Below are 17,066 nucleotides of genomic sequence, written 5' to 3'. Positions count from 1 at the left end.
CTCCTATTTGTAAACACAGGATGCCCATATATGCAGTGCATGGACATCCAAACCTGCCAGATTACTGTAGCTCTGGCCTTGTGAAAGTGAACAAGCAATATGAGATCTAGTTCTACAGTTTGAAAACTAGTTGCTCAATAGGATGTGAGCAATAAGTGACACACTCGTGAATGTTTTTAAAAGGAATCCAGTAAAGCTCTATGGGTCTGACATGTCATTGGCAGCAATGTTTAGAGGATTCATTATTATAACACATGGCACTAATACACACAAGGAGATCAGAGTCTGTAAATATCCCTTCTACATAGGGAGAAGATTTCTCAAAATAGAAGCTGTTTGAGTTAAGCTGTTCGACTTAGAAGCTCAAAGAGACACATTCAGACTAAAAATAAGAAAATTTTGTAGCATAAGATCTATAGATTTGTTAGGGGTGCTGGTCAGGCCTTTAGGTAGAGTGGCTGGTATCCATCCCAGGCCTTGAAAGGTTCTGGACCCATGTTCCTTACTGAAGGAAATATGACTCAGGAATTGTAACTCATTATCAGTTTCTATTTTATAAATTTTATTAAAACTCTAAAACTAAAGTTTAATCAAGAAAACCTATCACCAGAATTAACCTGAATATTAAACAAAAATAGAACACTATGAAACTATCAAATCAGACAAGTGAATCTTAATATTGGAAGTAAAGTATCAGATGAGTACAAAAATAATCCCCTTATAAATTCTAAGGGGTCTAAGAATGTGGCTTTAGTTGGGATTTATAACCAAACAAAAGAACTTCACCAAATCAGTTATATCTATAATTCTCATCTGGTTAGGTATGTATATACTTATATTGAAAGCAGTTATTCACTTATATCTGATCTACAACCTCCGAGCCAATTATAAAGCTTCCTTCTTACATGTTACGAATTATACCTGATAGGACACGCACACAAATGCTGTGAATTACACCTGATAGGACACACACACAAATGCTGCAAATTACACCTGGTAGGACACGCACACAGATGCTGCGAATTATACCTGGTAGGTCACGCACAGTTTGAATCTAGGCTGAGGCACATAAACAAAGTCCACAACTGCCGAGTTCCCAAAAAACACCAAGTTTATTACGCTCGAGTGTGGTGCCCCCCTGCTAGCCAGGAGGGGACCCCGAATACAGATTATACAAAGGTTATATACCTCTTGGCAAAGCATGTTGCCCTCGTGCACCGAAAACCTTAGCCAATAAAGAAACCCTTTTCTTATCTACCACCTATCCCTGCTTGGTGCATTTCTCGTGCTAAACCAGTATGTTAATTACACAGCATGGTCCTAAAGCGATGCATCAGTAACTTTTATTATCAGGATGGGAGGCCTCACATCAAAGGCCAGGAGATAAGGAGTTTAGGGACTGACAAAGAACAGATACTGGGAGTCAAGGCAGGCTGGAGACAAGGAGGAGGATTTTCACAGGAATGCAGTATCTAAGGAACACTCCTCCTGGTGCACGATGTGCTTGCTTTTAGACAATGGTGGGCCCCAAACCAAAATGGAGTCACATGTGCTAACTTTTCCTTAACGTGTGCTAACTTTTCCTTAACATACATGATGGGGTACCCTTTTCCTTCCTTCCAGCACAGATATTATAATACAATCTTAAAAAGAATATTCTTGATAAGTACAAGTTTAACAATTATTTGTCAAAAATTACAGATGACAATATAAAGTATCTCAAGACTTTTTAAAACACAGAACGTACTTTACGGGAAAATATTTCGGGCTGTTTAATCCTGGGGAACTTCATTTTTTCGAGCGCCTGTCCTGTGTGGCTTTATTAGGTGTCTGCACAGATATATGTGCACCCAGCCACGCTCTCACTGGTACACCCTGAAAAAGGCTGGGATGTTCTTAGTAGGGCCAGTGTTTTCTGGAAACTGGCAATATTGCTACGTTTTTTTTTCATGAAATTATCTTCCATTTCTGAAATCACCGAGTCCTTACGATTTTCTACCTTCTGCTTCAGGCATTTGAGTCGTTTTCTACCAATGTCTAAATGGTTAAACATGAGGCTAGTGTTAAAGAATTCGGCAAGTATATGTTCCATATGGATGGAGGGATGTTATTTTGTACAATTTGAAGCAAAGTTCTTGACCATGTTAAAAAGGACTACTTAGTCAACCACATTAAAGGTCCATGTCATGTTGTAGCAACGGAAAAACAAAAAACAAAGGGCAAAGAGTGGTGAAGTGACAGTAGCAAAGGCACAGCTCATGATTATTGGTGTGCTTGTATGACAAAACGAAAATTAGAATTACAGGGAAAAGATATAGTACAAGAATGGGTGAAGGCCTGTTGCAGTGCAAACATCCCACTAGAAAAACTAGACAATCCCAAAATGAGAGAATTCCTAAATAAGCACACATGAAATGGGGCCTGTATCCAGCAAACAAGTACACTGAGATGAGTCCATCTTCCCCACATCTTTGAACAAAACAAGCAACAACTGATTGCTGAACTGAAGGATCAGCAAGCAGCTATAATTGTGGATAAATATACAGACAGCCTGCATCAGTGTGTTGCAAATATTCTAATAGAGCTGATGCAGGTTTCAGAAGATTTCCCAGCTGCTGCCAAGCTCGTAAAAACGATAGAGTTAGAACATGTTACACTACAGTGCACAAGCTGTTATAAAGTCCCTTGTACACCATGAAATTGACTTTTCAAATGTAGTGGCTTATGTGACAGATAATGCAAAGAACATGTGAAAGTCATTCAAAAACTGTTTAAATGGCATTTTAACCAACTGCATTCATGTGCCTGGTGGGCACACAAGACAGCTTTACTAGGTGAGTGCTGGTGCCATTTGTATACAGAAGTGGACCATCTGTGTGCTCTAATAAAAAAGCTGTTCTGAAAACCCCTACTCAGATGTGTTCATTTCAGAGACTATCTTATTGACTATGGAGTTGAAAGTCCAACATTACCTCTGGAATAGTTGTAACAAGATGGACTACTTTGTTTAAAGCCATAGACTATCACTGCCATCATGTGGAGTACTCCACTGTACATCACGTGGAGTACTACATGTGGGTTCGTTGCTTGGGAAATCAAAGGGGAGAATATGACTGCCGTTTTAGAGGAGCTAAGTGTTTAATCGCAGAGAGAATTGCTTGTGGCAAATTTAATTTTTATTGAAGCAGAAGCAACTCCACTAGTTCAGACGCTACTTAAGTTTGAATCACGGTCGACATTACCAACAGAAGTGTACAACGTTGCATCTGATCTGCCAGCAATACTTCAGTACAGAGGACAGAATGCACTGTACAATCTCAAGTGTTACGTTTTTCAGAGCTCTGCAGAGAAATTGCAGGGATACTTAAATACAAACAGCCAGCATATACATTTTTTTCGTGATGTGAGAATTCTTGATCCCAAGCAAGTTTGTGTACTCTCCTGCAACTTCAGTGACTATGAAGAGAGTATACCACTGCTGAGTTCTGTATCTGAGGGTGAGCGAGCAGTTTACTTGAACACTGTAAATTAACTTCCTAGTATCAATGACACTGCTCTCTCCAGTTTTTGGAAAAGCATGGACAAATGTTTGCCAAGACTTAGCCAGATTGCTCATGTTGTTTTGGCAATCCAGTGCAATTCAGTTGATGCTGAACGCAGTTTCTCCAATCTTGAACGAGTGCTAACCCCGCAATGTTACTGTATGTGATTGGAAAGTATGAAGATGTACGCGCAAATGAGTTTTAATGCATCCTAAGCATGTGTCAATGAATATTTGTATGGTGATATAGGTGATATACAGATATTTGCAATAAAATGTTAGTTTAAGCAGAAATGTAATATTCCAAATTTCCCCTTGCTGTTAGATTGTTGCATAAAACAACACTCCAACTTTCATTTTAATTGTATAGTCTTGTGTAGCAAGAATTTTGTTTTGTGTTTATAGTGATTATCACTTAATACATTTTTTTATGTTCTAAACCTGACAATTTTGGTTGGTTAAAAAAAATTGTCTGTAAACGTAATGTAGGCTACCGCATTTTTGTGCTGTAAAGGATTACATATTGCTCAGGTTTGTCAATACATGAATTTTTGTATTAATATAATGCATATCTAAAATTTCTGAAATAAAAAGCTTTGAAAATCCGAAATTACTCTGTTATCATGGACGAAAAGACTTTCCGAAGTTCTTAAGTATGTGGGGTGTGTTAGCCAGCAATTCTTAAAATATTTGGTATTTTCTGTGTCTCAGAAGTTTTTTTCAACCTGTGACACGACTGCCAAAATATCAAGCATAAGACTACTTCTGAGAAAACTTGCATACTCTTATCTGGATCATGTATCCTAAAAATATTGTCACTGGTATATGAGAAATAAAATATCATCCCCTTATAAAATACCTAATGCAAATACCTGAGCACAACAAAGCCAATCGTGCAAACATTCATTTTTCAGTAAAATAAAAATAAATTCAGGCTTATGATACATTTTTATCTCCATTTTCTCCTGAGCTGATCTAAAAATAGGGAAATTTTTTCATTCTTCTTGGAAACAAGATTTTACAGTAACTATTCTAGTTTGGAACTAGATTATAGGTCAAACAGCGTATCTTCTAAAACCTAAAATACAGCACACCAAGATGAAACGCATTCAAAATATAAAATTTAAAAAATTATAGAAGGTATTGATATAGAGACAAGCTATTTTCACAGAAGTGAGGGTAATTAACTATTAGAACAGTTTATTAGGGTTGTGGGGGTTTCTTTGTCACTTAGTGTCATTTAGTCTAAGATTTAAAATGTTTCTGAAAGAGATGCTCTAACTCAATTAAAGTTATGAAGATCCTTGATACAGGAAATACTGTGATCTATTTTTATGTAGGCGGTTCATTTAGATCATATTGGTCCATTTTGATCTTAAGATCTGTGAATTTCTGAATAACACTTTTGTTTATTAGAACCTTAAATTACTTGCTTTGATTATGTTTTCAAACAGGTTTGGAAGGCTGAATTTGTCATTAGCTTTCTGACAATAGCTCACTTTAGCAACAAGTCATTTAAATAAATAACGTATATTTTCCAATAAGGAAAGGTGGGCTCTCATGCGGCTTTATTTTTCCACGAGATAGAAGTAGCTGTGAAACTTCTAAACCTCACTTTTTTCTTTTAAAATAAGTGAGTTGGTTGAAAGGTTAGCTATCCAAGAACTCATTAGTGCAGTAACAACAAATTCTTTCACAAGTCAGTAAAAATGGGTTAATCCAACAGCAATCTGTTATACAGTCCTTGCTAATCCTTTTTTTTTTTTTTAAACAGGGTAAACCAGACTTAAATACGACACTGCCAATCAGACAAACAGCATCCATTTTCAAACAGCCAGTAACCAAAGTTACCAACCATCCTAGCAATAAAGTGAGATCAGATCCACAACGAGTGACTGAACAGCCACGCCAGGTAAGAAGGTCATCAGTTCCCTGTTGTTACCATTCAGAAAGTGGTATTGTGACCTGAGATCTAATTGGCTCTAGTTTAAATTTAAGACAGAATAATTTCATTCCAGGGGAGATTATGTCCTTAATGTGATTCTATTAAGTGTCTCTTCTTTTTATTAAAAAAAAAAGTGTAGTGGAGAAGTAGCTGAAAAGGCTTGATTCCATGCATGTTAAAATGAGTGTGTAGGAGGTTAACTCTTTAATCCATACCTTCCTTCATAGTTCTACAATTAGAGAATTTCACTGAGTTATAACACTTTTTAAAAACAATCCCTGTATTTTGACATGAAGCATCAAACTTCATTGTATTGCCCTCTTTACAGCATTTGTTCCTAAAAAGTTTGCTGTTTTATAAAGGGGAGGGGATAGAACATACAAGTGAGCTGTAACTCACGAAAGCTTATGCTCAAATAAATTTGTTAGTCTCTAAGGTGCCACAAGTACTCCTTACCTTTGTAAAAGGCATTTTACTGGAAGAAGGCTTTACATAAAACATTAAAAAATGCTGTTTTGTGTCTCTTAAATTCATTAAATCCCCTTTAAGCAGACTTTTGATGAATGCTCATTTTTAGAAAATAGTAGAATATATTATTATAAATTCTGTTTTGTACAGGATTTCATTTAGATCCCTTTCTTTTACTGATGTTTGATCATCTCTTCACACCAAAGGGATCTTCATTTGAAAAGAAATGAACAAATGCAAGAACTATCACAAGGAACTCCCTGTTAGCTAATTATTAGTGCTGTGTATATATGAGTGAGATTTAAAAACAGTACCTGAAGGATCAATGTAATCTTATTTATCAAGTCCCTATAAGGTTGCTACCATCAAATTAAGATGCCTTATAACATTGGCTGTTTTAAGAAGAAAATACTATAGCACTTATGTATGTATTCGGTACACTCTCATGGCCCCTTTCTTATTATAGAACAGAGTTAAGTTCTGGGGCAAACATGCTTTTAACATTCATTTCCTATGAAATCAAGACTGCTTCTATCAGCATTGCTCCCTCAAGGTTCCTGTGTGCAGATCTTGTAAGAAATAGTTTTGACCTATCACACATGATTGGGCTTTGTTTTCTTAAAGAATCTATCTAAAGAATTTGGATCCTACATCCTGTGTAGTGTTTCTTCCTCTTCAGGTGAGCCAGAAAAGAAGAGATTTGGAGCCATATTGGATCATCTTGTTATAGAGGTCTTTCAGCAAGATTTGAAGGTCTCGACTTGCCTCACTGTTGGTCCCACGAAGTTCAGCAGGGGCCATGTAAGTGTATCACATCCAGATCTAACAGATACATAACTGCATGGGTCTACAGCCTCTTATCACCATATATTCTTTGGGTTTCCCTTGAGCTACTACACTTCCAGTGCCAGACTTTTCCTTTCAGTGCGGCTGCTGCACCACTAATATTCACCAAATGGTAGCAGTTGTAGCACCTTCATTCTAGAGAAATGGATCTCTGCCAGTTCATACCTTGATGACTGATTCAAAACCCTTCCCTGGTTGTCTGCTCCCTTACCTCCCGCAAATTTAGTGACTGAGGTCTTCTACAACTAGTCCCTTGATCTTTATGTGAAAGAGTAATCTTTCCTCCTAAAGATTCCCATTATAGATGACTTTCAGTACTCAATTGGGTGAGGTCTTTGCCTTCTAAGAGAGGGTTTAATAAATTAAGAAGATGGAATGAGATCTAAAGCTAAACAACACCTGCTATATTGGACATCCTGGTTACTTTTGAACAGATTCCATTCTCATCTTTTACAGCATCACTTCTTGGTAAGAGGACACACTGAACAAAATTACCAAGCAAAATGTTGGTGTTCTGTGCAGAAGAGGTTTCTATAAAGATCGGTGACATTTTTTTATTGTTTTTGGAGACTTGGGTTTGAAATGGTTTAAAAAACTCTTTCCCCCCACCCCTTCCCTATTTAGTGCTGATTTTAGACAATAATTCTAGGGCTGTTGTTAACTTAAAAGCAGTGTTCTTGTTTTCTCCAATGCACTTCATCTCTTTGGAATGGTCACATAGATCCCAAGAACCTGGAGATGCCATTCTTTTTGTTTAAATCTGACTTCTAAAGCACAAGCTGGTGTGGCTTCAGCTTGTCTGCAATTTCCCTGGGTCTTTAAAGGCACTGATTCTAGCTTTTTCTTCTATTCAGTAAAGCTCATGTGGTTCTGGGAAGTGCAGAGTTAACAGTATGCAGAAAATCCAAAAAGCTTAAAATCCGTAGTGCTGCAATTGCTTGACTAATCCTGTGATATGTAAACTCACTAATCTGGATTGGTGGGGTACAGTGACAAAAAAATACACTTTTCACAATTGCTAAGATGATTGATTTGAGGGGACCAACCATGGGAGTGAAGTTCAGCTCAAAGATATTTCCCACTCCTTTGTACTCCTTTCCAGCCTGTCTGTTGTTAGATTTTCAAACCATAAATTTGAATTGTTGTAAAAGTCCCTCCTGGAAACTTTATAAACAGTACATTTTTTTTATTATGGTGCAGTAAACAAAGAAGTTAGTTGCATACTAGATACTTTAAAACTTTCTTCCAAACTATGTGTAGAGACTTTTCTGGTACAACAACTTAAAAGAAAAGTGGGGGGAGGGGGGAGGAAGAAAGAAAGAGAAAATAATCTGGAATCCTAAAAGCCTCTTTAAAATTTAGGGATGGGTTTTCTTGGTAGAAATATTATGCAGATAGAAGCAGACTCTCCCAGCACTTCTCAATTAACCTCCAGATAAATTGTGATAGAGACTGTGTTTATAAAGACTTCCCTGTGCTTTGTATTTCAGGAAAGTCGCAATTCAAAATAGGCCATAGATTACTTGTTATTTACATTGTAACAAATATTAGTGAAACAATTTGACAATTGATTATATGCTTTTCATATAGGACATGTAAATCTCTTAAAAATTAGTCTCCTCCATGGAAAAATAATCTATCACAACATGATGATAGAAGTCTTTTTGGTATATAAATTGCCAAATGGTCCAGAGGGATCTCAACTACCACCTTTGTGTGCAATTGCACATCTGCAATCACTTGCATATGTGTGTATGCATATGATAGGTTTTATCCTAATTGTGCATTTGAATAGATTTGCACACTCAAATTCTGTAATTCTGCACATTCTACCGAGTATAGAAGAAGTCCAATGGAGTGCATAGGCCCTGCTTACTTTCCACAAAACAAGGATATGGTTCCCTGTTAGGATCTTTTACAGGACAAAGTAATGAGGCAGGACTGGATACTGACAGTTCAGTTAGACTCTGAGAGAGTACACCAGGGTTTCCCAACATTTTATATTGTAGAGCATCTCTTAGTAGGGAGGCAATCTCATGATTGCTCTTTCCAAATCAAAGTGAATTCCTCCCACATACAATCAATTTCCCCTCCAAACAAAATCCATTCCACGCTTTCCCCTATATACACATTCAAAATAAACTCCCACTGCTGTTGATGTTGCCACCCCCACAAGTCCCACATGCGTACAAATTTCCCCCATGCTAAAACTCAAGTTCAATCAACCTACTACCTTCAGGCGTCGTGGTTTCTCTATGCCTACGTTCCTCACTATTCTCCCATCCTAACCCAAATCTCCCTCTAGGTCCCTGACTCCTTTTTTTTTTCCTAAGTACCTTTGTCTGGCCTCCTTTCTCTTTTTTACCTCCATCTACCTCCCTCCTCACAATAGAATTTGAAACCAGATTTTGCCAACATTCCTTCATAGCCTGACTTTTCATGTGGTGGTCTCAATGGCTTCTTTTTGTGGTCCTCTTTGTGGTAGCTATCCCCTTAGCAATTCCAGTAGTTTCTTTGTCACGTGATAGCCTCAGAAGCAATCTCTCTGTTGGCTTCCTAGGTGGTGTTGCAGTGAGATTTCGGGCTTCAGCTCCTTCAGGTAGCAGATGTCTTTATGGTAGCTCCTCCATGACCTTACAGCAGCAGCTTCCTTCTGGGGTGGGTGTTGGTAGAGTTGGGAACTCCTTTTATGGAGCAACAGACCCTAGTGGCACCTGTGGTTCTATGCTTTTAGGTGTCCTGGCAGCAGTTGCACACAAAGGATGGAGCCAGGATCATCATGACACTGCTCAGCTCTTCATGTGCCACTGGAAAGAGCTTTTAGATCACAGTTCAGGAACATCTGGAATACGTAGTTCTTGGTTCTCTATCTTACTTGCTCATCAAGAAAGAGGAATCCACACGAGGGTGTGAGAAGGTAGAGCTGCACATCCAGGGTTCCTAGATCTAGGCTGTATCCTTAGGTGGGGACTGAGTCTATTTATTGAAGACAGAAGCTTGCTGACAAACTACTCTTTCTCCCCCCCCCCCCCACTGCTGAACTAGTGAATGCACTTTCAACTTCTATGAATTGTTTTAAAATCCTCAAACTTTTTTTTTCATACACTGACACCAGTCAATCCAGAGGCACTTTGCTAAAACTATATTTGTCATCAAAGCACAGTGCTTTTGCCCACATGCTGCCAAACTTCAAGTCTGTCTCATTCACACAGTCCTTTTGTAGCTACTTCACTTTCTTCCGAAATTACTCTCATACCCAAAACCTGTTTTGGGGTCTCACTGAGGTGGCTCAAAGTAGTAAAGTTACTCCTTTGATGATTATTTTTTTCTACTTGCATTTTGTAGCATTTTGTTTCCCTTATTCCAGGCTTCATTTTCTTGTCTGTTTCGTTACATGGACCAGAAACCCTCAGTCTTCCAGTCATGGCTGCTTGTCTTACTGCTTCAGAGTTGCACTGCACTCAGCTTTGGCTGAGGTTAAGCAGTCAACCTTGGACTGCTACCCAGAATCACTCTGGATGAAAAATGTCAGAATAACTATTGGCTTCAAGAGCAGTTTAATCAGTAAGAAGCAGAAAGCTTGTTTCCTCATCATTGCTGAAAGCTAGTATGATTTTGCCTAATGTCAGGAAACTGCACCTTCTTCCAACTACTGCTCTCTCCCTTCCCATCCAAAAGAACACCAGATGTGGTAGTACTCCATACGCTCTACTCCTGCCACATACTTCCTTTTGAACCTGGAGTGGGGATTCCCAGAAGAAAGAAAAATACAGTCCAGTGGAGACCCAAGAGCTACACCTCAAGTCAACAGGCAATAAGTTAGCCAATCAGTTGCTTAAGTTAGTACTGCTGGCCTGTTCAGTGTTTCACATCTGACTGAAGAATATTCAGTGACATGGCAAACCAAAACTCCTTTCTTCCTCATGGATTTCAGTATCCCTGCCCTCTAGGTATCCGCTCTCTTTCAGTCTCCAGAGGTTACTGCTCCAAGGTGTAATCAAAAGCTGTACTATTTGTGAAGCACATGTTCTCTCATTGAAAACACAGGTCTCCTTGGTGCTAACTAGCCTGAACTTTTTGACCTCCAGTGCATGCTACAGAGCCCACCTGTTTCTTCCCCAAAAGTTTGAACACAAGTCTTACTTAGGGAATAGGGTTTTTTATGTAGTGGATATTTTGAGACTTGACCAGTTATCTGCTGGAATTACATGAGTGTAGTGCTTTTAAATATGAGTGCCAAGTGCCTAGGGCAAGCATTTTGTTTGTATAATTCAGGATGGATTGATTTAAGTCAAAACTAGTTGAATCACTGATTTTAAAATGATTCAACTCAACAAGCAGAAAACCTTGATTTAAATAATAGATTTTAATCTATTGTTTATTTGTACTTTTTAGGTATTTTCCTAAAGAAAGGCTGAGTCTCATTAATTGGTAACCATTAAAACATGTTGATTTTGGAAAATCAACATAGCATTTACACTAATTTGGTGCTTCCTTTTGCTAATCAGGAGGATACAACATACACACACACACACACACACTTCTTTAAGTAATTACATAACATATTTATTCAGATTCTTAGTTTTTACATTTTTATTATGTTAGAAAATGGTGAATGATGCATTTCTTATTAACTAGATGATTAATATTTTACTTGTGATTATTATGTCAAGCCCAATTTGGATAGAAATTCAAATTCCATTAAAATGCACAAAAACAGCATTTTAGTTTTATGCAATAAAATTATTAAGTGTTTGATAATAAGAAAAAAATGTTTATCAAAGCATGTTCTGCAGTTAAAACTGATTAAAGGAAGTATTTGTAGTTAGTGAAATGAACTGATTTGTGGTCACCATGTCCTTCAGGATTTTAGAACAAGTAGATCATACTCTCTCACACCTAGATTTTATTCATAGATTGGGAAAAGGAAAACAAGCTTTCCTGCTTTTTTTTTTTAACTCCCAGTTGGTTTCTGAACTTTGAATGAATTAGTTATTGAACTGAACTGAAATGAAGAAAGTATTCTCTCTACAGCTGCAGAAAAGGCTACTGCTGTCTAAAGCTGGTTTAGCACTTCAGCAAACTCTGGCTCCAGGTGCTAAGCCAGTGACTTCCTCTTTTTCAGTGGTTTGACTTTCTTTGAAACTTGGCAGCAAATATGTATTGCTTATATTATTTTTTGTATTTAAATGATTTAAAGTTGACCCAGTGTTAGTGTTCACAGTACAAGAAAGTTGTTGATGAATTGGAGGCGCTTCAGAGAAGAGCCACGAGAATGATTAAAGTTTTGGTAAACATGCCTTTTAGCAAAAGTTTCATGGAGCTCAATCTATTTAGCTTATTAAGTAGAAGGTTAAGAGGTGACTTGGTCAGTCTACAATTGCCTATATGGGTAACCCAAATTTGATAATAGAAGGCTTTTTAATTAGCAGAAAGAGATATAACAAGATCCCATGACTGAAAGTTGAAGCTAGATAAATTCAGACTAGAAATAAGGAGCAAATTTGTAATGTTGACGGTTTATAACCATTGGAACAACTCACTAAAGATTGTGATGGATTCTCTATCACTAGCAATCTTTCCCACTGGATGTTTTTCAAAAAGACATGATTTTAGTTCAATCCACAGCTATTGGACTTGAAGCAGAAATTAATTCAGGGAAGTCCTATGGCCTGTGATATGCAAGAGGTCAGACTAGAATGATTTATCTATTTTAGGTATTTATACAGTCCCTATCACCATAATATCTGAGTACTTCACAGTTCTTAAAGTATTTATCCACATAACATTCCTGTGAGGTAGGGAAGTACGGTTAATCTCCCTGGGCACTGGGCCTCCTACTCCAAGTTCTTCGCATATCCCTGCTCTCCAGATATCCATCCTGGAGCAGCCATGTTTCTCCCAGTGCCTCCACACATCCGTATATCCCCTATTATCTAACCTTCCTCCCTGGCACCTCATGGTCTATGTGAGGAGTAGAGAGAGTGATTTGGGGAAGCAAGCTGTTGGCATCAGAGAACAATAGTATCTGAGGGTACATCTACCTGCAAAGAAAGTCTATCACCCCAATCTCAAGAGCCCGGGTCAATTGACTTGGGCTTACACAGCTTGGGCTGCAGGACTAACAATAACAGTGTAGATATTCCTACTCTGACCCTCATCAGGTTTCAGAGCCAAGGCTCCAGCCCAAGCCTGAATGTCTACACTGATATTTTGAGCCCTGCAGCCTGAGCCCTGGGAGCCCACGTAAGTTGACCCAAGCTCTGAGACCCAGCGCTGGAGGTTTTTCTTTGCAGTATAGACATACCCTGTGATATAATCTCTGTGGGTGGAGATGGAAGTTCTTGGGCCTTGAGTGTTTAGCTGGAGTAACAGGGCACAATTTTTGAAAGGAAGCATTTTAAAAAGTTTCCTTTGCAGAAATTAGCAGTTATTTTACTAAAATAACTCATTTGTCCTCAGAAGAGTTATTGTGCCAAACTGAGACTAAAATCAATGATTAAACTGAATGAGAAGGATTTTAATTCTTTTTCACTGCTTATGCATATCTCAATGTACTCTTAGTTATAGAGTTGCTACTTACACTTTCATAGTAACTATAACATGGATTTCTTTAGTGTTCTAGAATTTTAAAGGCATTGTCACTTTATCCAAAGAGTGGTATTGGTTCTTAGAGGAAATCTATTACACTTCTTTGGAATACAATGTTTTAATGATACAGAGAGTGTCAAATAATACACACAAAAGACTCAGGATGCTAAATGTATACAATTAAAAAAATAAGATGCAAGGGAAATAATCTGTCTTCAACTACCATCAAGGTAACAATATAACTTAAGGGAGGGAGCTATAACTTAAAGAGGGAATCTTTTTTACAAAAGGGTGAGACAGGAAACCCCTGGCCTGAAAATGAGGAAAAGAAAGCTTCAGCTAGAAATAAGAGTTCAGAAATTGGGGGAGAGTTCACAGGAAGAATTTTAGGATTCAGATCAAGTGTTCGTAGTTGTATGAGCAAATGAGGAGTGACGGATATCAAAGGAAACTGTTGAGTCACAGAGATGTCCAAGAACAGGTTAGAATAATCTGTCAGTGGAACTATTGTAGTCAAATAGTCCTACAATCAGCACAAGTGTTGGGTCAAACTGGATGATCCAAAGGTCTTACTCAGTTAAGATCCAATTTGTAAAACAGTCATGAATATTTTGTTGTCCAGTTGAGAGAGCAGTGGTGTTGGATGACTATCTGTAGAAAGTTAATCTCTTTTTACTTGCAACATTCAGAGTAGGTAAATTATCATTCACCCACTGGTCCAGATGTCATGATGGAACAAGCACAAGAATTCCCAGAGCAATTACTTGTCACATTTTCCTGTCAGTGCTTAAAAACAGTTGACTTTCTCGTTAACCTTTTCCTCCCCATGGATAGTGCCCTCCATTCCTGAGAAAATGATTTCTCTTTAATGATTCTTGTTCAGAAGTTTATTGCATTTCAATATGAACTTGATTGTTTTTTTTAATGAAGGAAGCCTGAATACATTGAGTACACTCATTAATTCCAAAGATAGGTGGTGGGTGAAGGAGGGGGAAAACCAAATGTTATAGCCACTAATCCCTTACTGTTTGTGCTCTATATCGGAGATCCCAACTAAGTGGTACATTACTAACTTGCCAAGAATGAAGTCAATGCCTAATTTTATTTAAAATGGAACTTATTCCTACTTGCTTTCAGTGTTCAGAGGTGATAGCTGTGGAGACTATATGTCCAATTGTGCAGTGTTCTATCGTAACCAGAGTGTAGGCTACTCATACATGTACAAGAAGACCACAGTGAGTGGACACAGGTTGCCTCTAGCCAATTTTTTGAGAATTTTTCATTTTTTGAGTGAACTTCACTAATATGACTGGTTTAGTATTGTATTAAGAACTCAGTAGTACTGGCAGGAGGAGCCTAAGAGTATGTGTATGCTGTGTTTTTAAAACTCTCAGCAGTGAGACTCAAAGCCTGGGTCTACAGTCTTGGGCTTGTGCTATGCAATGTAGACTTTACTGGAATGTGGGCCCTGAAGCTTAAGGAGGGGGTGGGTTTCAGAACCCAAGCTCCAGCCTAAGCCTCAACATCCATACAGCTGTTTTTAGTGCGAGCTCTGTGAGCCTGAGTCCATAGACCTGGGCTCTGAGACTCTACCGCAGATTTTAAAACATAATGTAGACATTTCCTAAAAGTCATAACACTGGTAGATAGAAGTGGAAAGAAGGAATCTGTACCCTGCTGTGGGAGTATCTCAGGCTACTAATCCATTTTTGTGCCTGGCAAACAGGTGGCAGAGGTAGAGAAAGTGGACTTAATTTGAGTTGTATTTCAGATAACTTTTTTCATTAGAAAATACTAAGGGTTTGATCCCACTCCCATGGAAGTCAGTGACAAAGCTCCTATCAGTGGATGGAATAATCAGTGGAAGAATAAACATGCCCCAGTCTTTATGTAGTAAGTGGTGTGGATATTAAAAAGTGATATTGTTCCTTTTTATTTAATAGGGTGCAGTTGTACGTCACCAGTTATCACTTTCCTTGTTTAAGTGTCCTACATGTTTTAGTTGTGAATAAACTCTATGTTAATATAAACATGATTCTGTTTGTGCTATGCTTCCACATATATTTTTCTTTGCTAACAAGCAATCTCACTTTCCATCTTTCAGCTTTTCTGGGAGAAGAGGCTACAAGGCCTAAGTGCATCTGATGTAAGTGAACAAATTATAAAATCCATGGAGCTACCTAAAGGACTTCAAGGTACTGTATGCCTTTAGTAACTATGCTATGCTTAGTAAGCAGAATGTATAAAAAAAGATAGTTAGCTTTTCAAATATTCTTAAGCTGTTACAGTATGTATCTCTGACTTTAATTTACTTTAGTAACCCTCAGATCTTGACATGCACTTGCTGGCAGAAACATCTGTCTCCTCAAAAGGGTTTTCTCTTTTACTGAGTTACTTACTTAACTAATATAAAGAACATTTAAGAGTTGTACTCTTTTCTTGGCAGAAGTGCAATTGATATGAAATTCAGTAAGATGTAGGTCACAGTTAGTAACTGTTTATTCTACCACATTGGAGACCTCTATAGAAATTTGAAAGAATTGTGAAAGACTTCACTACTACTTGCCAGCATTGGCTTCATTCCTTGTGGCACTGAAGTAAAGAGAATTGAGATACTGGTATAGATTAACGTTAAAAGCTACAAAGAGAAATTGTATTTCAAGATCAAATGTTACATTAATAAATGTACTTGAAGACAAGATAATTGCTGGAGAAGGAACCCAGATCATTAAATTGGTTGACCTTTGAGGAAACTGTAGCCAATTTGTAAGTTAGCACTTTACAAATAGCAAATATAGAAGACATTTGGCGGTTTTTACTATATGTTAAAATTGCATTAACAGGGTTTCAAAGTCATTTGTATTTCATAGTCATCATTGCCATTAGATATGTTGTCTTAAAGTGTATGCTCATACATCTGGATGACATCTTATACATAGTTGTCTTGCAAACAGGAGAAAGTCTGCCATTTAAGGTCATACATACCATGTGTACAGTAAGACATAAATAAATTAATTGTGTTGTAATTTACATTTTAGGAGTTGGACCAGGCAACAATGATGAGACCCTCCTATCTGCTGTCGCCAGTGCTTTGCACACCAGTTCTGCACCTATCACAGGGCAACTTTCTGCTGCAGTGGAAAAGAACCCAGCAGTGTGGCTCAATACATCTCAGCCCCTTTGCAAAGCATTCATTGTTACGGATGAGGACATTAGGTAAGGGAGTTGAGACACGAAATTTTCAGTAAAATGTGCATTTTCATATCCTGAGCTTGCTCTTCATCTCTAATGAAAAACCAGAGCATATTCCAAAACGTTAAACAGAATCATGTACCTTCCCACTGGAACTTGTTAAGTGTATCTGTTAAACTGCAGAATAAAATGGTTGCTTCCTAAATATATTTGCATTTAACAGAATAAAAAAAAAATACTCTTATGGCTAGAGTGCTAGCCTGAGCCTTGGCAGACGTGGGTTCAAATCCCTACTCTGCCACAGACTTCCTCTGTGACGTTGGACAAGTCATTTTGTCACGCAGTGCCTCAGTCACCGGTCTGTTAAGTAGGGATAATAGCACTTCCCTACCAGAAAACTATGAGGCATTCAGATACAATGGAAATGGGGGCTCCAAATAAGTACCTTGGATAGATTTTTGTTGATAAATTTGTTTGTAAAAC

General features: G+C 37.9%; 1 protein-coding gene across 1 annotated transcript in view; it reads left to right on the top strand.

Moving 5' to 3' along the window:
• The window catches only part of MBD2 (methyl-CpG binding domain protein 2), a 47,857-nt gene that overhangs the window by 16,433 nt on the left and 14,358 nt on the right, over positions 1-17,066 (top strand). Inside the window, exons 3-5 of the mRNA XM_073343565.1 lie at positions 5,316-5,453; positions 15,496-15,586; positions 16,430-16,607. Of these exons, the coding sequence (XP_073199666.1) occupies positions 5,316-5,453; positions 15,496-15,586; positions 16,430-16,607 (407 nt within the window). The remainder of the gene's footprint in view (positions 1-5,315; positions 5,454-15,495; positions 15,587-16,429; positions 16,608-17,066) is intronic.

This window comes from Lepidochelys kempii, chromosome 5 (assembly GCF_965140285.1).
Source record: "Lepidochelys kempii isolate rLepKem1 chromosome 5, rLepKem1.hap1, whole genome shotgun sequence".
Lineage (NCBI taxonomy): Eukaryota > Metazoa > Chordata > Testudines > Cheloniidae > Lepidochelys > Lepidochelys kempii.
Note: the sequence above shows the minus strand (reverse complement) of the source record. Positions and strands in the feature narration are given on the sequence as shown.